The following is a 21,848-nucleotide window of genomic DNA, read 5'->3' as shown; positions in this document are numbered from 1 at the left end:
TGGACCAAAACTTGAATGCGATGTGGGGATCGGCGCTGGCTTAGTAGAGAGGGCTTCCGGCAATGTGACATATTATCTAGTAAGCGCTTCCAACTCTTTTACAATTTTTCTTTCAATTCATCACACGGCTTTGCTTTTGTGTCCCGGAACTTGCGTGCACTAAGGCTTTTCTCTTACGAAAATGCATACCATAACGCGTCACGCCGTGGCCCCCAGCGCCACGGGAGCGCATAGACGCAGTCAACAGCAACAGGCGACGCTGCTGGCGTGCTCGACGAGTCAGGTTCAGGCTCGGCAGCTGCAGCTGCAGCAGAGTTCGCACCAGCATGCAGTAGCCGTCTCTCGGGGAGTTCCGGAGGCAGGAGCGGCCGCTCGTCGCAGCGTCTCGACGTGCTCGCTGCCCTCAAGCTTGGATGCGCCGTGCGCCCAGGTCACTTGCGCCGTGAAGTTCTATCACCTGAGCGAAACAAATGACTTCAAGGACTTCGCATCTATCGTGACGCCAGACGTCAAGTGGCGGTGAGGAATGGGATCGTGAACGCCCGCTGCTGCGATTTCCGATCTGGGCAACTGGTCTGACGAGTAGCTGCTGTTAATGCTCTCAGTTTTACGGGCCTGGAGCGGGTATTGGGGTGGCTGGGCGCCAGTGGGGCGCAACCAGGGCTCATGGGAAGTGGCTTAGTGAGGCGGCCTGTTCTTCCATAACTTGACGTGAAGACATTGCACTCGAGCGTGAGGGCGCTGTGGGGGCTGCAGTGGCCGCGGTTCGAGCAGGACCTCTCCTGGACGCGTACATGTCGACGAGCCACGCAAGCTCACCGCCATGCCGTTTCTATGCGTTTCTGTGTGCCGCAGGCAGCGTGGGCTGCTGCAGGGCAAGTTGACGCTCTCAGGCGCGGAGCCCGTGCACGCGGCGCTGCTTGACCTGCACAACGCATACCAGGTGGGTGTAGGTGGTGGCGAGCGGCGTGGCAGAGCGCGCAGCCAGCTGTCAGGCAAGCGGACTTGTCCGGTTGTTGTACAAGTGAAGAATGCTGGTGCGGATGGAGGAGAGGATTAGCCAGCCGATGGCACGGCAGGAACATATCTGGGAGGACCACAATGGGGTAGCGCCCGGCCTGCACGCAGAATCATCCAAACTTGACAGGGTGGCGAACATCACGCGGCGACGTTGGCTTTGGCACATAGACTCGGAGCGGTTACCCGTCCCTACACCGTCGCTAAACACGCGCCGCACGCCTGACGTGACAGGACCTGACGTTTACCGTAAACACGTATGCGGAGGAGGAGGGGCGCGTGGCACTGTTCTGGACGGCTGAGGGCATCAACCGCGTGGGCATGTTCGGCAGGCCCGCCTCCTTCAAGCGCAGCACCTTCTCGGGTAGGCCAACAAGTTGCAAACCTGGGTAGCGAGCTACACTGTGGGGTTGCAAGGGGCCCTGGCCCCGCCGCGCACGTCTTGGCTACTGCCGACGCATTGATAGCTCACATGGCAGGCCCCATCCGTCTTTTCGCGGGTGGCTGTGCGTGCACTGCCTGGGCTGATGCTTGTGCGGCTGCGTGCTGCAGGCATCAGCATGGTCACGCTGGACAAGGAGGGCCGGATCGCGGAGGTAATTGAGTACCGCCAGCCCACGCACGAGGAGATGGAGGCGCACCTGCGGCGTGATCTACCTGGCCAGCAGCAGGCCAACATCGAGCGCTTGATTGCGCGCGGCCACCAGACGCCCACCACCAACACCAGCGCGCCTGCAGCGGGCAGCAGCTTCTGCCAGATCCCCGCGTCGCGCTCGGTGGACCCCATGTGGCGCGTGCGGGCGGTGCAAGCGGCGACAGAGTGGGTGGAGAACTGGACGCCGGGTCCGGACCTGGAGAGCATGGTGAGGGCGATGCACGCATCGGGCGATGCTGCAGAGAAGGGGTCAGCTGCTTGGAGCTTGAGGTTACGTAGAGGCGGCCGTTAGTTGAAGGGTTGATTAGCGCTGGCAATTGCTATGCACACGGGCATTGCCACCGCACTTGGGGACGCACATGCTGTCTCTTCACTACCGTGTGTTTTCGCTGCGTACTTTGTCTGCTGACGAACATGCTGTATGCTGTGTAACTGCAGGTGCGCGCGGACATGGAGGAATTCAACATCTACAGCTGGCCGGACTTCGAGCAGGACGTGGTGGGCGTGGACGCGCTGGAGGAGCGCCGCAGCCGCAGCACGCAGGTGTGTGAGGTGTGCTAGGGGGGAGCGCTGCGTGCTGCCGAAGCGGGTGCTGTTGGGACCGTAAGCTGGGCAACCGTGGCAAGGGAGGCGAGCCTTATAGGATTGAAGCAACGACCGTAGTGACTGGGGCGGCCTGGCTCACAAGCATGCACGCTTCTACTCCAGTCTGTTTGTCTCATTGTTCAGGACGCCGTGGTGATCCGGGAAACCATTGCGGACTCCACCACCAACATTGTGGCCGTGCACTGGTTCGACTTCGAGCCTGAGGAGCGCGCCAAGCCGGCCTGGTCTTCCACCGCCGCCGCCTCAGCGGCAGCGGCGGCCGCCGCCGCTGCGACGTCGCCGCTGCCTGACAAGGCCATCCCTCGCGAGCAGCCTACGCTGCATCCGCAGCACGGTAGCGTGGAGATGACTAAGAACGGGAACCTGCGCGTTCACCTGTCGCCCACGTCGTCCATGCGGCGCTCGCTAGGCAGCGAGGACGAGGGGGGCGTTACCTTCGGCGCGGTGGGCCCAACCGGCCGTATGCACAAGTATCGCGGCGTCACGCTGTTCAGGTGAGGGCGGCTGGTACGTGCTGGCAAGATGTGGAAGTAACCCATGTTAACGCCATGGCAGCAGCAGGCCAGGCGCAGCATAACACGAAGCATGTTGGTTAGGCATCAGATTGGACTGATGACTGTCGTGCCGGTTTCACCGGGGCTTATACTGACCCAAACCTGCTTCGCCTGTACTGATGCCTCTGCAGTCTGGATGAGGACTGCAAGCTGGCGTGGCAGGTGACCTTCCGCGAGCTCAAGACGTCAGAGCTGAATACCTACATGTTGGGGTCGGCGAGGCAGACCGCGTCGGCGACCGCAGCGGGGCAGCAGCGGTAGGCTCGTCGCTGTGAAGCGGAGCGGCGTGGGACGGGGTTTGGCACGTTTAGGAGCTGAACATGGCGCCTGGACATACCCCAGGGGTGCCCCTGACATACCCATTTGCAGCTGGCTGCAATGTGCGGCAGCAGGCAGGAGGTGCGATGTGTAACCATTTCGTGATTTAGGGCTGCAAGATCGAGTGCACAGAGTGTGATGTCTGGGGCTGAGCAAGGAGCATCGTGGTTGCACGGGAGGCTGTCCGTGCGGTGGACGCGTGTATTTGGTATTGAGAGGTTGCGGGTGTGGATCATTCGGCGGCCATGACGGCTTTGAAGTACCCCTCTCGTTGGGTTGGGGGGCAGCAACCGTCGGTTTTGTTCCGTGACGGCATGGTTGACATGAACGTCGGTTTTGTTTGCACTGCTTCCCCACGAAGCATGGTGGCACCAGGCCAAAGCAACTCAGACTGCAGCATGCGAGTTTTGACGGCGTGCACCTGTAACGTGTCTGACTGAAATCGTGCGGCACACCTCCCATGCACGCCTCCCTGCCTCACTGTGCCGTCCTCCTAAGCCCCTCCTCCTAAGCCAGCTTAAGCCACTGCGCTCACACTCATGCGCCGGCTCGCTCGCGAAAGGCCTCGGTTGTACTCTTCCCCTGGCGCGTAAACCCTCTTGGCATGCGTGGGTGGAGAAACGAAACGAACCCTGAATGCGGCCGTGGGTCGTGGTAATCATGCCCCATCACCGCCAACGGCCAACCTGCCTTGAACACTGTTCCATCGCACACCCATCACCGCCTCCAATACCATACCATTGAAGCCGAGGATGCGCCACACCTGCACTCTGTGGACCACCGCTGAACCACCAAAAGCTCACAACGTTGACATCAAACACAGTCAGGCCGTCAGGGTTCATGCCACCGCTGGGCTGGTTGCGGCCTGCTTTGTTGCGACTGCGGGGCTAGGCGGTAGGAGGAACTTGCGGAAGCGCTCAGGCGCGTCCAGGATGGGCGAAGGCCGAAAGGACAGCCCCACGTTGCCAAGCTGGCCGCACGCCGCCATCTCGTCGTCGCCTGCAGCATGCACAATGAGCGCAGTCAATGCAAAGCAGTGGCAAAGGCGGGATGGTGGGACCACCGCGCAAGGGGACGGCGCCGCGCACAGATGCGAGCAAAGCCTGGCAGGGGCAGCCCCGCGCGCACCTCGGCTGTCCCGGATGGTGCACACCATGCCGCTCCGGATGAGTGCGGAGCGGAAGGCGCTGATGTCCTCATCCGTGGAGGGCTGGAACCGCGTGCCCTTGTGCGGGTTGAACCTGCGCAGGGCAAGGGACAGCAACGAGATTTGCGAAAAAAGGTTTACACGCGCAGCGGTATCAGAGCTAACGGACTCGAGTTGCAGGACAATGGGGCGCTGCCGGTTGCAGGGCGAGTACGGCTGGCGGAAACCTCGCGTGATGCAGCTGGAGCCAGCTCCCCTGTCCATGAATATTAACCAGACGCCACGGTGCATTGCAGCCCGACTCACACAATGAGGTTGACCTGCGGGGCGCGACAAAGATGGGGATTACGGATTTACGGTGGGCGGCCAGCAGGGAATGGAAGGTGGCCACCACTACGTTTCCAGGCATGGAAGATTGCGGCACAGACGAGACACGAGAGGCAGTCCATATGAATGGCCCTCACCTTGCAGTTCACGCGCCGCAGCATGTCCGCGAGCCTGCGTCAAGACATCATTGTAGCACATAGAGCAATAGTACGCTGTGGGTTGTGACGGCGACATGGCAATAACATGTTTGATGGCTGCGGTCCCACATAAGCCCCACGAGTACAGCAACGTAAGGTAAAGCATTACCCCGCACCGGTGAGCGTCATCCAATGTATCGTTGATGCCGTGCAACATGGTGTACTCCACCAGCAGGCTGCGACCCTCCTTGCTACTGCCTTTCCCGGCCTCGCTGCTGCTACTGCCACTGCTGCTGCTGGACGGGGCGTCGCTGCCCAGCTGCTCGACGGGCGGCAGCCACCGCTCCGACTCGGGGCCCGAGCTCACGTCTGCGGCAGCACCCAAGCTGCTACTGCTGCCCGCCGCCGCCGCCGCCGCCTCGTGTGAGACTGCTGCAGCCGCCGCCTCGTCCGAAGAGGACAGGCTGCCTATGGCTGCTTCCTCCTCCTTGGGGAACATTTCCTCCAGTGCGGCCGTGAGGGTCGCCAGGTCGTAGCGCCGGTTCACCGGTACAATCCAGTCGCGGACCTCATCTGCATACCAAGAGAACCCAGGCAACAGCAGGACAGCACCAATCCGGTTCGAAGTCAGGTGCGTGCAGCCGTCGGGTTGATGCCGCACAGCCCACGTGCCGACGTGCTACGGGGGCACAGAACAGTCAGCGAATCCCCAGGCCGCCCTCTCGTGACGCGGCCTAGCTGCCTACCGGTGGTGGCGTGCAGCGACAGCGCCACTTGGACGCGTGTGCGTGCCAGCACCGCCCGCATCTCCGGCACCAGGCCCACAGTGCTGATCGTGATCTGAATGAAACAACGACAGACGAGACGCGCGGAACGCCGTAAAAAGTCGTACCAGTCGCATATCCGCCACCATTCAGTGCCCACAGGCAAAGGGCGCCACCTCTGAAGCCCGCACCCAGCCCGCTTCCGCAAACTGCCCCCCCTAACCGCTACCGCACGCCCCCGCTCCGTCTGTCTCCTTCGGGGCACAAGCGGCACAGGCACTGACCCACAACCCTAAATCCTCAGCTGTCCCCCTCACACCTTGTTGTGCGAGATGTGCAGCCCCAGGTAGTGGCTGACGATGTCCGCGGCCGCCAGCACCGCCTCCGTGTTGTGCAGTGGCTCGCCCATACCCATGAACACCAGGTTGGTCAGCGGAGTGCGGTCACCTGGGCAGCGGCATGGCGGAAAGACCGGGGGTTAGCCGTCAAGGAGAGACCGGCAGTTCTGTTTTATTCCCAGGTAAACCGAGACCCAGAACCCGCGGGTATTCGAGCAGAGTCGCAAGCGCTGCATGGTAGCGTGCAAGAGTTCCATGATTGCATCCACCGCCTGCAGGCCCCGCACCCACCCTCCTGCGCCAGGAAGCGGCGCGCCTCCACCACCTGCTCCACGATCTGCGCAGTGGACAGGTTGCCCAGCAGCCCCATGCGCCCCGTGTAGCAGAACTGGCAGTTCATGGCGCAGCCCACCTGCACGGCACGGCAAGGAGCAAACAACATGCGGCCAGGAGCTTAGACACATTCCCCACAAGCGCCCCCCACACACACGACCCTGACCAACCCTCCGCAACGCCCCGTCCCTGCCACCCGTGGCTCACGCACGCACATTCACACACGTACACACACACACACACACACACACACACACACACACACCTGCGACGACACGCAGATGGTGAGGCGGTCCCGCAGCCCCTGCTGCCGCACCACCGGGATGAGCACCGTCTCGATGCTGCCGCCCGCCGCCTCGCCACCCAACAGCGTGAACACCAGCTTGCGGGTGCCGTCGCTGGCGCGCACCACCTGGCTCAGCTTCAGGCCGCCCTCCAGGCTCACGTGCGGCCTGTACCACACGGCACGCAAGGTGGGTGGGCGCATGCATTCAGCAGGCAGCCGTCAGGTGGGTGGGCTGTGCAGCAGAATGGGGGCCGAGCTGCCACGCAAGCAAATGCGAGCGCCGCACCCACATGCCCCGTCATAGCCACCTCACGGCGCGCCGAGTCATGGGTAACCATGTAAACGCTGCAAGCATTAACCCTTCACAGCAACAGCCCCAGCGTCCCGGCACGCCAGCACCCCGGCGCTCCAGCCGCCGCCCAGCCCAGCCCAGCCCTGACCGCATTGGCCTTGCCCAGCCCTCTCACCCGACTTTCTCCACGAACTTGGCGGCGAACCCGTTCTGCCGCCCCATGGTTTCCTCCAGGCTGCGCACCCACGACCCCGCCGGTGGGTCCGCATACATCCATCGCCAGATTTGTAACGCCCGGTTGGCGGGCGCTGCCTCGCCCTGAGCCGCGCACCACGCCTCAAGCTCCGGCAGCGTCAGCGCCTTCAGCACCAGCCGCCCCTGCTGGTCGTACAGGCCGGGCCGATTGGCGGGCGGCGTCCACGTGGGCAGTGCGGGCAGCTGCTCGGCATCATGGGTGTCATCTGCTGGGATTGGGTGAGCTGGAGTTGTGGCGTGGGAGGCGTGGGAGGCGACCAATGGTGCGGCCGCGGGTTGGGCGACGGCGGCAGCCACACAGCGCACGCTAGCGGTGGGAGCACGCGGCGCAACGTTTGGGGCGCCCTGCATGGGTCAGGACGGACACAGAAGCCAGTTACTGACCATTCCAGGCCACAGGTGCAGCGCATGAGTAGCTGTGCGGAGCGGGAGGCTGCGTCTCTGAAAGGCCGCGTAGCGCTGCCGGGGTGTTGCACAGGCTTGGGGTTGAGGCCAGCGGCTTCACAGCGACCCAATTATACCCACTATCTACACAGATACCAATATGAGACATAATCTAGCGTGCATGTGTTGGGCTACAAGGGCGCTGCAGCGCAAGCTGGAGCCGCTGGAGCCGCCTACACCAATTCCTCACCACGGTCCAGGGCTTCCACGCAGAAAATCGTTGTTGTTTACATGTTGCCAATTCGCGGGCGGAAGGAAGGGTTCGATGCATGTTTCGCGGTCAGCAGAAAGGTTAAAAGTTATTGGCTTCTTCTTCGTTCGTCGGGGGCACAAAGCACGGTAGTATATTGCTCCTGGATATGATATCACAATATCAGAAAGAGAGGTGCAACCACTCGACACAAGTCGACCGTGTGAGGGCGATTGGGGTTTGCATCGTGTGCCTGCAGAAACCTGTTAGTTGTTTAACCCTGCACCTTGCAGCGTACGCAGGATTACTTCCAAGCTGTTTCAAACCCACCGTCACCCAGCCTGTATTATCAACTCAATCAGCCTGTGCGCTTCTCCCTCGCTGTCCCTCAGCACCATACCCACCACGTAATAGCGAATATGCAAAAGCTTGTGTGCTCGGCGCGGGGGACACGGTCCCTGGCGACGACGACGTGCCGGCTACCAAGAGTTGCGGCCGCGCCCAAGAGTGTGGTAGCCGGCTGCCGTTACCGGAAGTGTGTGGTGGTGCGGTGCCAGCAGGTGAAGACCAAGGTGAGCTGTGAGCAAACACGCAGGGACTGAACTCACAGGAGCAGGGGGGCATGTAGAAAGGGCGGGGGCGTCAGCGCTGGCCTGGTACTCGGCCTGCAGGAGTTGCCCGCAGCTCCCGGCCACGATTCTCATGCACCCGCATCCACAGACTCTTCACCTGATGCGCCACGGCACAACCGAAATGAACGAGTACCTCAGTATGTATCGCTACGATGCGGAAAACTTTTCGGACCCCATGCTGTGAGTGCGCGCGCAGTACGTCGTCGAGTTCGCGGTCGCCGACTGGTGGGAATTTGGGTGTCCGCATGGGAAGTCTGCATCATATGCGAACTACGGCCTGTCACGGACTCACACCCCGTTGTACGGATATGTACTCGTGCCGTGCAGCTGCCTTCTCTCTGGAGCATCCATTCAAGTAGATGCTTGTACCACTGCACACAGCCGGATTGAGTCTGTGTTTTGCGTTGTGGTGTGCGCAGGTACGACACAGTGCTGTCGCCACGGGGACGGGCGGGCGCACAGGCGGCTGCCAAGACGGCAGCACGCCTTCAACCGGAGCCCGAGGTAATCCTGGGAATGCCAAACGCCAATGCATACCTGTGCATGCCGAAGCTGAGGAGTGCCTCCAAAAGTCAGTTCATTGTGTCGCCGGCAATCTCCTGTACTGTCCCAGACTCAGCAACACGCTCGTCGTACTGGCCCTTCCTGCAGCTGCTGGTGGTGTCGCCCCTAACACGGGCGCTGCAGACGGCGCAACTGGCCTTCCTGCCTCACTACCAGGGGCCGATCCTGGTGGAGCCGCTGGCGAGGGAGCGGGTGCGTGGCCACGTTGGCGTGGGCGTAGCGGGCGGCAGGCGCCGATGCGAGCGACAGACAGTGTTTTGTGACCACGGCAAATGTGGTGGCCTGTCAATGCGCGTGTTACTTATGCCTGGTATGATCGTACCACATTGCGCTGCAAAGCGCATGTGCGTCCGGAGGCCTCTGGGTAGGGGGAGAAGCAACCATTCACGCCTGCCGTCGTGCACAGGTGTGGCACGCGTCGGACATAGGCAGTGGCCGCGACAAGCTGCAGGCCACCTTCCCGGAGGGGCGATACGACTTCTCTGACCTGCCCGACGTGTGGTGGTACACCGTGGACCCAAGCAACCCCCGGGCAGTGGGTCTGGAACCGGAAGGTAGGGTGGCATGGGCGTGCGAGGTCCTGGGCCTAGTGTGGTGGGGCAACGGCGACTAAGCAGGCATTCTTGGACAGCGTAGGCGTGAGGTATCTGTTGGTGACAAGCTGCGGCGGGGACAGGGCCCGACAGGCTCCGGAGCAGGGTCCCACATCGGTTGCAACGCGTGTTGGCAAGAGAATGACTGGCGCGTACCGCTGCATCACTTTTGCGCAGATGTGTTCAAGGAGCGCGTGATGCAGTTCAAGCGGTGGCTGGGCAGCCGACCAGAGGAGACCATCGCTGTCGTGGCGCACTGGTGAGGGGTGTGCGCACATTGTGTAGGATGGATACGCCAGGGTCCGCAGCGACCTATGCAACGCCTGGACATCACGTTGTGTGTGTGTGTGTGTGTGTGTGCGGGGGGTTGCAGGGATGTTTGGAAAAGCGGTACAGGTTGCACTGGGGGGGAAGGGGTTCTCCCGCAGCCATTTACGTGGCCAAAGCCTACCCTGGTCACCGACGGCTGCACTCGTGCCTGCGGTGACGTGCTGTGCAGGGGCCTCCTGTACGAGCTCACCAGCGACGGGGACTCGCGTGGTGCAGAGTTCGAGAACTGCCAACTGCGCAGCTATACTTTGAAGGTGCCACTGGAGGCAGGGAGCTCTTCGGACGGGGAGGGGCAGAGCAGTGCACAAGTGCCAGTGCTGCGTGAGCGCATGCCCAACCTCTTGTCAGCCCTATTTCGGTGACTGTTGACTGATGCCTGAAAGGACTATTAGTTCAATGGCACATGCTTGCTGGCCGGCAAGCGGGAATGAGTTCGTTACAGGAGGCAGGGTGCCGGGGCGTCTACTGCTCCCGGTTGCTCGTGTGCTGTTGTGTGTGAGCAGTGTATGCTGCTGTGAGGCACTTGAGTGATGCGAGCGTGGAGGCTCGAGCGGGCTGCATGCGGGACTTTACAAACTGAAGCACTTGGGGACCGAGGTTGTCGCTCGACACGGCCGTCTACGCCCCCACACGCGGCTTTCGGCCACAGCGTTAAGCCTGCGAACAGATTGTTTGGGCTTTCGCCTGGGGTAGGCGACCGGCCAGGATGGAGTCATACACAGGTGAAACGGAAGGAGGTTCATACAATACGCGTGGCTCAGCGTTGCGGAGACACACAAAGAGAAGCGAACGGAGCGAAGTGACTGGATTTCGTGGCCATGGCTTGCGGGTAGCCAAAAATTGCGTGGTCAGCGCTAGTGGAGCGGCCGTGCGCTAGAGTGGATGCGACAAGTGGGCACTGGCCACGGGTGGGAGCATCTGCATGTCAAGACTGTCAGAGCAGCAGTGGTGATGCGTGTACTTTGCACGTGCGGCGTGCGGCGCGGCAATCCTCGCAACTATCAACACTTGAACTGACACACGGCGATCACAAACGGGCTTCCGCGCAACTGCCAACGAACAGGGGGGCATCTGGCGTGGCGGTTGGCGCACGGCACGAGTGGGAGCGGATAGTCGAGCATGCGTGCGTGTGGGAAGCTGCGGAGGGGTACGGGGGGGCTCGGCGGAGGCTGGCGGTTGGCGCGGCGCGCGAGTGGGAGTGCATAGTCGTGCGCGCGCCGTAAGGGAAGCTACGTGTGTGAGATGCGTGTAAACTCAGAGAGACGCACGGGGCTGACCCGGTTTCCATAAACTGCCTCTGGACGCACACAGTTTGACACGGTTGACAGTAGGGCTCCAGCGCGGGCGGGACTCGCTGGAGTGCATGAGAGTCGCTGGTGGGCACGCGCGGGCGGGGCGCGGGCGGCGGAAACTCGGAAAAAACTGGCGGACAAGTGTTCCCCGGTCACGGGAAAAGGGGCTGAGCCCCTCCACAGTCTGAGGCCGAACAACCTGATCGCCCGGCTATCCTCATCGCCCGGACATAGCCGGGGTCGGTTTCCACAGGCACATAGCCAAACCAGGTGCCTGCCTAGCAATCGCGATGCCACAGCAGAGCCAACCGCAGCCAGACGCAGCACAGTTGTCAACAGCCGCACTACTTGTCATGCCGCTACGCATGCCCTGCCAGCCCCACCGCGGACCGCTACCTAGACACCAGCCGGCTCCTCAGCCTGCGCGCTTGCGCCGCTTCTTGGGCGGCGCTGCGCTCGCCTCCTCCACGTGGCCTTTCCCGCCCCCTCCGCTACCAAGATGCGCACACGCGCCGCCGCCGCTGCCGCTGCCCCCGCCGCCGCCGCCGCTGCCGCCGCCAGTCTGCAGCCATGCAGGTCGCTTGTGCCCCAGCAGCATCTCCACCAGCGCGTGCCGGATGTTGGTTGCGGAGATGACGTCACGTCCCTGCACCGTCGGGAGGGTCGTCACCCAGTCGTCACCCAGCCACACCCACTGAGCCCCACTGAGCCCATGACTGAGCCCTCACCCACTGAGCCCCACTGAGCCACTCCCACTGAGCCGTGTCATCCACGTGTCATCCCCACTGAGCCCCACTGAGCCCACGACTGAGCCCCACTGAGCCCACGACTGAGCCCCACTGTGCCCCATTGAGCCCCCGCCTGAGCCGTCACCCAGTCACCCAGCCACCCAGCCATCACCCAGCCAGCCGCCATGGGGACCGCGCGAGACAGGGCAAGGTCGTCACCGATACACAGTTGCCTTCAATAGAGATATAGGCCAACAACCCTGCACGATTTTGCCAAATAGTGACGAGGGCACTCGCTGAAGCATATGGCAGACCTGGCGTACTTGCGCACCAGGCTGGAGGTTGTTGACAAGGAAATTAAGGATACACAGACGGCGTTGAAGACAACTGAGAGGGAGCTTCTTGAGAGGCCTCAGGACGATGTCCTTCTTGCCCAGCGCGACCGGCTGGTCAACGACCTTCAGCGTCTGTATGCTCGCCAAAAGAACCTGGAGGACAGTCTTACAGGTGACTACGCGATTGTGCGCAGCAAACGATGTGACATCGTCTAGCAAAATCCAAGAGAACGGCACAGCATGCTGGCCGTCGCGGGGATCCACCTCTGCCGCTGAAGGCACAGCTGCACGGGGCCATGACTATCCTCCAAAGCGCATTGGGTTAGTGTTTGTCCGCAACCTTGAATTGCAGTCTCACTGAATCCTTTTTGCTTTCTTCGCCCTGCAGCGTCGCTGCCGGCTGCTACTGGTGAGCGTTTCCACGAGACTGTAGGGTCGGTACGCGGTTTGTTGCGGACCGGCAGCGGATTGGGCCCATCGCGTATGGGGGCGGGTGGGGAGCTGGGGGCTCCCGGGCGCAGCGGGGCACGCTCCTCGCCACCTTTTCAACAGCCTTGCGCAGTCATAAATAGGTCTCTTAGACGGCTTGAGCGAGTAAGGATTAATACAGGAAAGCTATATGGGTGCTAACGAAAGTGCAATGGAAGTTAGTACCAACAGTCCAGCAAGTATACGCCTGTCGTAGACTTGTAAGACTCCGTTGCCACTGCTTCGGGGCTTGAGGGGGAGGGGTGTCAAAACTCTGGGTCCCGTTCCATTAAGGCGCGTACCTCGTGGGTGTGCGTAGATTAGGTTGTGCACTGAGAGCCGAGACAATTTAAGTGTCGGGCGGCTCTGTGTCGCTTGTAGATAGAGTGGGAGGGCTCTCGTGCCTGAACCCTGCAGCGGCATGCAACTCGTGCCCCACCCCCCACCGTTCCTGTGTCGTGCAGCCTTGGCGCCTGGCCTGGGCAGCGCGGATGGAGCCGGTGAGGTTTTGTTATGGGACCTGCACAAAAGGCTTGGCACAACATGGAATTGAGTAGCATGTGTGCAATGGTCGTGTGGAGGGTTTATAGCGCTAGCCTCACATTTACTTGCCGTCTCAAACCGACAAGTTGTACTTGCCCTCCTGTGCAGGCACGGCAAGCGCTGCCAATCAGGGCGCGGTGCCTCTCCTGGGCACAGGAGGTGCGTTACTTGCTGAACCAAGCAATACAGAAGCCATGACTCATGAGGGACATCGCATACTGACGACTGGTTGGCGTGGTGTTGACTGATGCAGGCGATGGCAGCTGGTTTTGGCTGCTTTTTGGGCATTTTGCTGCAGTAGCAGATCGTTACCCCAGTCCACATCGGCACGCCAAACGTGGTGGTTTGCAGGCCCTGCAGCTGGTGCGCCAGCACCAGGACTGAAGGACCGCTTCCTCAGACTGGGCGTTGCATTCATGCACGTCATGTGCGCGGGTGTGGTGCTGGCACTGCTGGCCCAGTGGGCCATCAACAACAACGCCGCGAACGTACTCTTCTCAACATACGCGAGCATGATCCTGACATCTACAGCGTGGTCTACCTGATGGTGCCACCCCTGAAGCAGGCTTGGTTCCAGCCCAGCTCAACGCTCAGCGCTTACGCAAAAGTTGTTGAGGGCCTCCACAAGTCGCTACAGAACTGGCGATCTGAGTCAGCGTCTCTGTTGGCTGCACCTATCATCTTCGTCCTGGTGGGTGGCGGGCTGGCCATTATGTACTGGGTGAGCCTAAAACGGTAGCTGAGATGGAGCTGCTCGTGGAGATATTGCACATGCCAAATAGAAAGCGCCTGTGGGAAAGTGGCGTGGCAGGCATTGCTGCCAGGGATTGCTCTTGAATGTGAATAGGTCGATTAATGCGTAGGGATAGAAGGCACGCTCCATGGAATTTTCGATGTAGGCCCAGTGGGGCTCAGTCATGGGCTCAGTGGGGCTCAGTGGGGATGGCACTTGGATGACACGGCTCAGTCGTGGGCTTCAGTGGGACCCACATACTCTACCTTCCCGACGGTGCAGGGACGTGACGTCAACTCCGCAACCAACATCCGGCACGCGCTGGTGGAGATGCTGCTGGGGCACAAGCGACCTGTATCGCTGCAGACTGGGGGCGGCAGCGGCGGCGGCGGCGGCGGGGGCAGCGGCGGCGGCGGCAGCGGCAGCGGCGGCGGCGCGTGCGCGCATCTTGGTAGCGGAGGGGGCGGGAAAGGCCACGTGGAGGCGGAGAGCGCAGCGCCGCCCAAGAAGTGGCGCAAACGCGCAGGCTGAGGAGCCGGCTGGCGGTGTCTAGGTAGCGGTCCGCGGTGGGGCTGGCAGGGCATGCGTAGCGGCATGACAAGTAGTGCGGCTGTTGACAACTGTGCTGCGTCTGGCTGCGGTTGGCTCTGCTGGCATCGCGATTGCTAGGCACCTGGTTTGGCTATGTGCCTGTGGAAACCGACCCCGGCTATGTCCGGGCGATGAGGATAGCCGGGCGATCAGGTTGTTCGGCCTCAGACTGTGGAGGGGCTCAGCCCCTTTTCCCGTGACCGGGGAACACTTGTACGCTGTAGAGGAATGCACTACGTATGATTCGCTGAGTTATCAAGTTGTTTTATGTTGACTTCTTACCGTTACCGTGCATTGCGGGCAACACGAAAGGAAGCGTGCGGCGAGTAAATAACTTGGCTTGGTAGTCACGTTCGTCTCACGAACCAACGCCGTTACCAACAATAATAGAGGTGTGTTACAGCGTCAGGGCTCTGCTTTGAGTCGCCATTATCTACCGGCAAGGGCTTTTGAGGTCCTGCTTGACATTCGGGCCTGACCGACCCGACCATATCAACTGTTGCACTCCTTCCCAGACACGTTTGGTGTACGACATGAGGTACTGTGCACGCTACTGTTTTTTACAAGCATTTACACTGGCCACCGGCGGTTGATTCGGAGGTGTGAAGTGGGGGTGAGAGCGGCGGGAACACTTCGACCCATGCTCATGCATGTTTGGGGGTTCGTGTCAGGTTGTGCCGGCTGGTTAGGCGTGTGGTCAGCAGTTCGCCTGTCGGGTTTGCCCGTGGGGTTTGCCTCTGCAGGATTATTCTGCTGTGTTCTGCCCTGGGTGCTGACGTAGGCTGAGGCATGCAGGCATTGTACAGGGTTGAGGCTGAGCGCCAGTGCCAAAGAGGGAGCTATGTTGGGGCTGCGTGATTCTTTTTGTTTGTATTGTTTTTGTTTGTATTGTGCGGCTTAAGACTTGATACGTGGCTCAGCCATTTTTTTGGGCTGAGCCCCCCCCAGCGCAGCGTTTCATGGCCGCCGGCGGCGGCGGGGCCGGGCTGAGAGCCTGAACGGCGCTAGCAGGGCGTGGGGCTGAGGGTGCAAGTGTCGATTGGCGGCGAGTGACGTGACTAGTTTGTTAGCTGCGGGTTAGCACGGACTGTGCACCCCACCCAACCGGCCACGTCCGGATTTGCGGCGATGCCAAAGGCCCCCAACATAGAGGCGTGTGCTTAGTAGGCGCCCGCGTCAAGGTGGCTGGGTTGATAACGACCCGGGAGGGGAGGGCTCAGCCCTTTTCCTGCCTCCCTAGGCAGCCACCTCCTTGTTGTTTGTATTGACGGTGTACGTCTAGCCCCCGCGGCAGCGTTATGGGCGTGTCAGCGTGGTGTCAGGGTCCGACGGGGCTGGCTTAGCAGACAGACACAACGCGGCCGCGCAGCCTTGTGAAAGCTTCGCAGATCAGCCAGCCATTGTCTCGCACGTATACCTGGGGCTGGGCTGCGGCGCGCGTTCACTGCCAATACTCTTTCCACGGGGCATCAGAAGCCAGCTGCTACATCGCATTTCCAATAACTCTCGACATCGCCGCTGTTGCTATTTCATGCCCGCTCTTAGTCCATCAAGCGCCCAATATTGGTAAACAGACCGCTAGCCCGAAGAGCAGGTTGTTGGCGCTGCAGGAGGCACGCCCCTGGGGTCTAGAGCCAGCTAGAGCAGGGCACGCACCGCTAGCTCGGCACGACGCCCATGGCTGTTACTGTGACGGGCTTAGTCAGGGACCTGCGCACAGTGTCCCTACATGTTTGAACGTTGCATGTAAGCATGGGTTATTGTTGTAGAAAGACATCTCGCAAGTATGTGGTGAAGCACAGAGGACGGCGACGAGGCGAATCGCAAGGTGGTTGGCGGGAGTTAGAGCGGTCAGGCCCCGTCAGGCCTGACTTCACCGAATGCCGAAGAGCTTGTCGTGTAGACTTGGAAAGTGAAGGTTTGCGTATATTGTGTAGCGTAGAATTTATAGGCTATTTATCCTGAGAAAAAAGTATACCAGTTTGGCCGTTCCCTGATCCGCCCTGATAAAGCGGCTGTGCCCCTAAAGCCGTGCCCTAAAGCTCAGGATTTAGCAAACTAATGCTTCGTGAGACCCACTCAAACCTTGCAGCTGCCGCTTATGTCGTATGGAAAACGTGGGTGTGGCAGCCTGGGGAGTGGGCTGCACCTGGAAATGGTGTGCTAACACCCAGGGAATGCATACATCCTGAATAGCACACGGTCCCCACGGCACCATGGCCTGGGGTAGGCGACCGGCCAGGATGGTGTCATACACGACATACGCGGCGCTGGCGCTGGCCATCCGGGAGAGCAAGGCGGCCAAACAGGCCCTGGCGGCGGCGGCGGTGCAAGCAGTGCTCGTATCTTGTAGATGCCCTCAGGCACCCGGCATCTACACATGCGTAGATGACCCTGACCGCGGCATCTACACTTAAGCCTCCAAGCCCCCCAAAACGTCTACGCTTCCCCCATTTTTGCGCCAAAACCGGCCAAAACCGTCTGCACTGCGTAGATGCGTGGCACCCAAACCCAAAAATTTTTCTCCGCCTTCGGCGGATTTTGGGCAGATTTATACAGTGTAGATGGAAGATACGAGCACTGGGTGCAAGCCGCCGCAACAGCCGCGGCGGCGGCGGCAGCAGCGGCCGGGGCAACGGGCACCCCGGCGGCGGCCGAGGCCGGGGCGGCCGCGGCGGCGGCCGCGGCAGCGGGCGTGAGTGGCACGATGACCGCCGTAGAGACCACCGCTGCGGCGGGCGTGGAGGCGGCCTCGCCGCCGGCCGCGCCGGTGTCAACGGCGGGCTTGGGTGGCATCGTGGGCCCGGCGGTCCTGCCCGCGGGGTGGAGCAGCGACGGTGGTGTGGGTGATGAGGGCCTGGCGGGCGGCGTCGGGCAGGGGCTGCTGGGGGATGCGGAGACAGCGCCGGATGTCAACGCGAAGCTGCTGTGTCAGGGCCGGCGGGGCGGTCCTGGCGACTTCATGGACGTTAGCTCGGTCGCCCCGCCCGGGGGCAGGCAGCAGTAATGCGGCGGCCGAAGCAGGCCGCTCCGGGGCCCCGGCCCTTGCGGGTGGGGTCGCATAACGTGCGGGGGCTGCGGAAGCGGGTGCCCCACCTGGGGTGCTCGCGCCTGCACGCCCTGCTGAGCTGCTGGTAACGGCAGCACCTGGATGTTGTGTGTCTCCAAGAGACGCACGTTCTTGACTCGGACATTGACCTTGTCACGGCGGACCTGGCGGCAGCCGCTCAGCGGCTGCATGCACGCGAGTGGACTGCGTGGTGGGCGCCGGCCCAGAAGCCGGAGGGCCGTCGTGTTACTGGCGGCACGGCAATCCTCATTCGGTCGAGCCTTCTGCAGCAAGGCGCCATGGTGCTCACTGGCGGCGCAACGGTGACAGGCTCTTTATGACGGCTCGCCGTCTATCTGCTGTGTCTTTGTAGCACATTTACGACGTACAGAAGTCATACTGCGCAAAGCCTCATAAGCGACTGGAAAAAACGCAACACGCACAAGCGAACATGACCTGGGGGCAAATCCCTTTGTGGTGCAGTGATGCACACCCTAGGCGCCTTGCCAACACTCCGGACGGCGCAACGGCAGCTGTGTAAGTGCAATAATGCGCAAACATCATGCACGCAACAGACAAGCCTGGGTTGGAATGCAAAGCCAGCACCGAATGCGATGGCCGAGCATCAGTGTCCACGACGCACCTAAGCTTTATAGTCCTGACAAAACTTTCCGGCACTTCACCACTGAATCCAATCCAACAACGGCAAGCGCAATCTGCGCTCTGGCACCGTGTACCCGGTTGCCCCACCTATTGACGGTGTGTCCTGCCACCACGTACATCCTGAATAGCACATCGTCCCCGGGGCACACGCATGCACATGTAACGCAGCACATGAGGCTTGCGCCACATCAACAGGCTCACCACTGGCTGGTAATCTCGGTACACGTCGGCACCATTAGCAGCCCCAAGTCCAATACCTCCTGGCAGGAAGCTTAGGTACAGATAGAGCAATATTTGTCCACATCCTCACATTCTTCACGTTGCACATCTCCGTTCATTTCAACTGTTCAACCTAATCACAATCATACGCAAGGCTGTCCTGTATGTAGGACCGGTGAAAACAGTAAACATCAACAGAAAGAAGTCGCCTGAAGAAGGAAGGTCACGCCCAGAATCCATGCGAATGGCAAAGGCATATGCTGCCTCGTGACTTGCACCTTGCAGGATTGGAAACTATCAGGCATCTCACTGCAATCCTGTCCGGTCGTGTGTCCTCTGCATGCGTCCCGCAGGCAGCTCCGAATTCACAGGCTGTCTGCTACCCAGCGGCAACGGCCTTGCGTTTGCGGGGCTGCACCGGCGCATCCGCTGCTCCGCCATCACCCGCCCGTGTGTCCATGCCGAGCCGTGCTGCCGTGCTCAGGGGCCGCGGCACCGCGGCCGTGCTGCCGCCGCCACCAGCGCCGGCCATCGCCGTCATCTTGCCGCTGGCGGGCGCAGCCGCCCGGCTGGGGCCCGCGGCGGGCAGCTCGTTGCTGGGAGTCACATGCAGCGGCAGCGCTGCCTGCAGCTGCTCCAGCAGGCGGGTGCGCACTGGGCCCCAGAAGCCCTCCACCCAGCCGTTGGGGATGCACTGCAGCGTCATGTACCTGCATATGGCGCAGGGTGACATGGGCACACACCCGCTCCGCGTCACGCTCAGGACACAGTGGCCAAACCCAGGCAATGAGGCGGCTGCACCGCACATGCAGCATGTGGCGTGCGGAAATTCCCGTCCGCGGTCCAACCCAAATCCATAGGCTGCTGCCCATGCCGCCCTCCCCTGCCGCCCTCCCCCGCCGCACGCACCACTCCATGAGCCGCACGCTGTTGTCCAATATGGACTGCACGGGCGGCAGCTGCTTGCGGCTGGTTTTGTTGTGGATGGTGCTCGGTTTCACCTGCGGCTGCTGCAACAGCTGTGTCGCACAGGGGATATGGCATTGTACCAGCACAGGAACACGGTTATAAGCGGTTGAAAATGTGGGAGCATGCTGTAAGGCAGTTTGCGGCTACCGTATGGTGCGCAATAATGTGGTACGAGAGCGCATCCTACCATTTTTGTACAGTCAGCCAGTAGCCGTGCAAAGTCCATGTCGAAGTGCATCACGTCCCGAGGGCTCTGTTCGATGCGCGCGAGGGTCTGCGGCAATGGGGCGGCGCAGGACTTAAGAAATGTACTTTCATGCTTTGAAGACCTCACCCGCGCCCTAGCATCTTGTTGTACGCACTGCCCCCCGCACCTGCGCCACCGTGAGCGGCACGCTCTCCATGGTGCAGACGCTGAAATTGCAGCTGACGGTGGCCGCCCGGTTGCGCGCCAGGTGGAAGACGCGTGGCGGCATGATCATCATGTCGCCCGCACGCAGCGGCAGCACGGCGCCGCCGGTGGCGTGCACAAGTTCCTGGTGGTGGAGTGAAGATGCCGCCTACAGTGTTAGGGCTCACGTGCTTGTGTCTTCTGTTTGTATCACCCCGGCCTTGCACTCGCGGCCTTTGCTCTGGTCCTGGTACCGGAACGGAAACTAACGAGTGTTGGCTTGTGGTCGTGCGTTGAGCTGTAGATTCTGCCAGTCTACCCAGTCCCCCCCCCCGCGCAACGCCGCGTCGCCTTATACACCTACCTGCAGGTTCTGGTAGACGTGGCCGTCGTGCTTGATGGGATGCTCCCACAGCCCCGAAGTGATGTTGATGCGCAGGCTGGGCACCACCTCGTCCGGCACCACCACGAACTCCTTGAAGCCCTCCAGCACCAGGATGGCACTCGTGCAGTACAGAGGCAGGTCCTGGACAGCAGCGACACGCATATAAAGTACAATTGTGGGCGGATGGCCTCCAAGCCTGACGGTGCTGGTTAAGGTGGTGTGGGGAACGTCGTCCAGTAACGGATAGCCCACCTGAAGACCCTCATCAGGACATTGCGTTTTGGGAGACCGGTACTTGTGAAACGCGCAAGTCAGGCGCCTGCCATACCTGGTGCAGCGGCGACCAGCTGCCCCGTGAGCCCACCAGCACGTCCGAGCTGCTCTTGGGGTTGTCGGACACGTAAAGCAGTGGATAGTTGACAAGCACTGTGAGGGGTGGGCATACGGGGGCAGTAAGGAGATGGGCGGCGGAAGGACTCCATGGCATGCGCCCCCAATACAGACATACGCACGTCTTGCGTGTGTCCTTTCCTTGTGCTCTCTAGCACTGCCCACGCTGTTTGCTGTGTTACCGCTGCACATGCGCTCTAGCAGCCCTTGCCCTCAGCCCCTCACCGTCCTGCGCCAGCGGCTGCATTGACCCGTACAGCCGGTGTGTAAGCTCGTGGCCCAGCACCTCGATGAGCGCCTTGTTGTGCATGTACATCGCCCGCCCCGCCGTGTTGTATTTCATGGCACGCTTGTAGTGCTCCGCCAAAGGGGCGGTGGTGGTTTCTAGCTCGCCGTTGGTGTGCGAGTCGGCGCACTCACCCGTCGTCTGCGGCAGGGGACGCGCAAGAGTGACGGTAAGGCTGTGCGGAAGCCACCTCCTGGTGACTCGTCCTTAACGCCCAGCAAAGCTTTGTTGGAATGTTGAACGGAAAAGCAAGGAGCCATGCTTGCTTCACGGCAGCAGTATGTCAGGACAGTTACGTGCTGCAGGACGTGGCGCCCGTGCTGTGTTGCAGTGCACCTGAGACCGCACCTGTATGAGCTCATTAATCACTACGCGACTCTCCTTGACGACCTTTAGCACCTCTTGCATCACTTGGCGAGCTGCGGTGTTGAGCTGCGTGGCGCGGCGCGGTACATGGTCAGCAAGGACGGGTTGTGGGTCCACGCCTAACGGCGCCTGCAATAAGCTACCATTTACAAATCTTACCCGCAGCACCATGACGCCCTCCGGTAAAGCTTCCATTCCGCCCGCGCAGCTTGCACAGCCCTCTGAACAAGGTGCACTCTTTAGCTAGGCGGGCAGTAAAGCACACACGCGACAGCGGTCCTTTGGCCATGGTAGCGCCCGCATTTCCATTGCTTGCTGTGCAACAAACTGGACGGTCAACCTCGCCGAAATTTGGCTCGGCTAGTAAGTGTGCAAGGCGTATGTGCTTGTAAATACAGTATGAAGTATATGCGTGCCGCGGATATAAAGCTTTAGACTTTACAACTGCCCCAATTGGCCATTGCAGACGGCTCTGCAATCCGCAGGATGGCACGCGATTGCCTTGAAATTTCAACTGTATAAATGTATACTTTGTAGGTCTTATTGTTGCCATTGTTGCGTACCTTGATATCATGACTGCGCTGCGGCATGCAGACTCCATGGGGTTCTCCGGCAGCCGCTCGCACTCTTACAGCCGCTCGATGGCGCCGTTGAGCTT

General features: G+C 61.1%; 6 protein-coding genes across 8 annotated transcripts; 4 read left to right on the top strand and 2 right to left on the bottom strand.

Moving 5' to 3' along the window:
- The first annotated feature begins 45 nt into the window (after positions 1-45).
- On the top strand, positions 46-3,589 carry CHLRE_02g086600v5 (uncharacterized protein). Its single transcript, XM_001701884.2, has 7 exons — positions 46-519; positions 856-943; positions 1,252-1,381; positions 1,570-1,880; positions 2,111-2,215; positions 2,402-2,772; positions 2,964-3,589. The coding sequence occupies exons 1-7, from the start codon at positions 182-184 to the stop codon at positions 3,091-3,093; spliced, it is 1,473 nt and encodes a 490-aa protein (XP_001701936.1). The 5' UTR covers positions 46-181; the 3' UTR covers positions 3,094-3,589.
- Positions 3,590-3,593: 4 nt separating this feature from the next.
- Positions 3,594-7,835, bottom strand: CHLRE_02g086550v5 (uncharacterized protein). The gene is made up of 11 exons (XM_043059344.1): positions 7,664-7,835; positions 6,950-7,374; positions 6,462-6,648; positions 6,155-6,275; positions 5,845-5,972; positions 5,508-5,601; positions 4,938-5,334; positions 4,762-4,795; positions 4,604-4,617; positions 4,279-4,391; positions 3,594-4,149 (listed from the first exon to the last, which is right to left on the bottom strand). Exons 1-11 carry the CDS (start codon positions 7,742-7,744, stop codon positions 3,989-3,991), a joined length of 1,755 nt encoding a protein of 584 aa, XP_042926978.1. The 5' UTR covers positions 7,745-7,835; the 3' UTR covers positions 3,594-3,988.
- Positions 7,836-7,965: 130 nt separating this feature from the next.
- Positions 7,966-11,231, top strand: CHLRE_02g086500v5 (uncharacterized protein). The gene is made up of 7 exons (XM_001701883.2): positions 7,966-8,235; positions 8,384-8,475; positions 8,715-8,799; positions 8,947-9,051; positions 9,266-9,413; positions 9,630-9,711; positions 9,952-11,231. The coding sequence occupies exons 1-7, from the start codon at positions 8,083-8,085 to the stop codon at positions 10,142-10,144; spliced, it is 858 nt and encodes a 285-aa protein (XP_001701935.2). The 5' UTR covers positions 7,966-8,082; the 3' UTR covers positions 10,145-11,231.
- An 814-nt stretch (positions 11,232-12,045) lies between these two features.
- Positions 12,046-15,864, top strand: CHLRE_02g086456v5 (uncharacterized protein). Of its 3 annotated transcripts, XM_043059342.1 has the most exons (7): positions 12,046-12,309; positions 12,526-12,546; positions 13,070-13,105; positions 13,257-13,307; positions 13,500-13,575; positions 13,680-13,839; positions 14,164-15,864. In XM_043059342.1, the coding sequence occupies exons 1-7, from the start codon at positions 12,108-12,110 to the stop codon at positions 14,410-14,412; spliced, it is 795 nt and encodes a 264-aa protein (XP_042926977.1). In that variant the 5' UTR covers positions 12,046-12,107; the 3' UTR covers positions 14,413-15,864. The 3 variants fall into 3 exon arrangements, with proteins under 3 accessions (XP_042926977.1, XP_001701934.1, XP_042926976.1); XM_001701882.2 differs by lacking the exons at positions 13,680-13,839; positions 14,164-15,864 and having other exon boundaries at positions 12,055-12,309; positions 13,402-13,611; XM_043059343.1 differs by lacking the exons at positions 12,046-12,309; positions 12,526-12,546; positions 13,070-13,105; positions 13,257-13,307; positions 13,500-13,575 and having other exon boundaries at positions 13,666-13,839.
- A 371-nt stretch (positions 15,865-16,235) lies between these two features.
- CHLRE_02g086428v5 (uncharacterized protein) lies at positions 16,236-17,881 on the top strand. The gene is made up of 2 exons (XM_043059341.1): positions 16,236-16,589; positions 17,076-17,881. Exons 1-2 carry the CDS (start codon positions 16,574-16,576, stop codon positions 17,477-17,479), a joined length of 420 nt encoding a protein of 139 aa, XP_042926975.1. The 5' UTR covers positions 16,236-16,573; the 3' UTR covers positions 17,480-17,881.
- A 4-nt stretch (positions 17,882-17,885) lies between these two features.
- CHLRE_02g086400v5 (uncharacterized protein) lies at positions 17,886-21,705 on the bottom strand. The gene is made up of 9 exons (XM_043059340.1): positions 21,350-21,705; positions 21,173-21,256; positions 20,764-20,965; positions 20,477-20,574; positions 20,128-20,289; positions 19,747-19,908; positions 19,560-19,646; positions 19,313-19,422; positions 17,886-19,113 (listed from the first exon to the last, which is right to left on the bottom strand). Exons 1-9 carry the CDS (start codon positions 21,383-21,385, stop codon positions 18,783-18,785), a joined length of 1,272 nt encoding a protein of 423 aa, XP_042926974.1. The 5' UTR covers positions 21,386-21,705; the 3' UTR covers positions 17,886-18,782.
- Between the last annotated feature and the right edge of the window lie 143 nt (positions 21,706-21,848).

This window comes from Chlamydomonas reinhardtii, chromosome 2 (genome assembly GCF_000002595.2).
Source record: "Chlamydomonas reinhardtii strain CC-503 cw92 mt+ chromosome 2, whole genome shotgun sequence".
Taxonomy (NCBI): Eukaryota; Viridiplantae; Chlorophyta; class Chlorophyceae; order Chlamydomonadales; family Chlamydomonadaceae; genus Chlamydomonas; species Chlamydomonas reinhardtii.
Note: the sequence above shows the minus strand (reverse complement) of the source record. Positions and strands in the feature narration are given on the sequence as shown.

Excerpts from the sequence above, each read along its gene's own strand:
- CHLRE_02g086600v5 (XM_001701884.2), top strand. The coding sequence starts at position 182 with ATGCATACCATAACGCGTCACGCCGTGGCCCCCAGCGCCACGGGAGCG. Across the intron at positions 520-855 it reads ACGCCAGACGTCAAGTGGCG|GCAGCGTGGGCTGCTGCAGG; the intron begins GTGAGGAATGGG and ends TGTGTGCCGCAG. Across the intron at positions 2,773-2,963 it reads CGCGGCGTCACGCTGTTCAG|TCTGGATGAGGACTGCAAGC; the intron begins GTGAGGGCGGCT and ends ATGCCTCTGCAG.
- CHLRE_02g086550v5 (XM_043059344.1), bottom strand. The coding sequence starts at position 7,744 with ATGCATCGAACCCTTCCTTCCGCCCGCGAATTGGCAACATGTAAACAA. Across the intron at positions 6,649-6,949 it reads AAGTTCGTGGAGAAAGTCGG|GCCGCACGTGAGCCTGGAGG; the intron begins GTGAGAGGGCTG and ends CGTGTGGTACAG. Across the intron at positions 4,796-4,937 it reads ACATTGGATGACGCTCACCG|GCTCGCGGACATGCTGCGGC; the intron begins GTGCGGGGTAAT and ends GTCTTGACGCAG.
- CHLRE_02g086500v5 (XM_001701883.2), top strand. The coding sequence starts at position 8,083 with ATGCAAAAGCTTGTGTGCTCGGCGCGGGGGACACGGTCCCTGGCGACG. Across the intron at positions 8,800-8,946 it reads GCCTTCAACCGGAGCCCGAG|CTGCTGGTGGTGTCGCCCCT; the intron begins GTAATCCTGGGA and ends CCCTTCCTGCAG. Across the intron at positions 9,052-9,265 it reads AGCCGCTGGCGAGGGAGCGG|GTGTGGCACGCGTCGGACAT; the intron begins GTGCGTGGCCAC and ends CGTCGTGCACAG.
- CHLRE_02g086456v5 (XM_043059342.1), top strand. The coding sequence starts at position 12,108 with ATGGCAGACCTGGCGTACTTGCGCACCAGGCTGGAGGTTGTTGACAAG. Across the intron at positions 12,547-13,069 it reads GTCGCTGCCGGCTGCTACTG|CCTTGGCGCCTGGCCTGGGC; the intron begins GTGAGCGTTTCC and ends TGTGTCGTGCAG. Across the intron at positions 13,106-13,256 it reads GGGCAGCGCGGATGGAGCCG|GCACGGCAAGCGCTGCCAAT; the intron begins GTGAGGTTTTGT and ends CCTCCTGTGCAG.
- CHLRE_02g086400v5 (XM_043059340.1), bottom strand. The coding sequence starts at position 21,385 with ATGGAAGCTTTACCGGAGGGCGTCATGGTGCTGCGG. Across the intron at positions 21,257-21,349 it reads AGGGCGTCATGGTGCTGCGG|CTCAACACCGCAGCTCGCCA; the intron begins GTAAGATTTGTA and ends CGCGCCACGCAG. Across the intron at positions 20,575-20,763 it reads GCAGCCGCTGGCGCAGGACG|TGCTTGTCAACTATCCACTG; the intron begins GTGAGGGGCTGA and ends CACCCCTCACAG.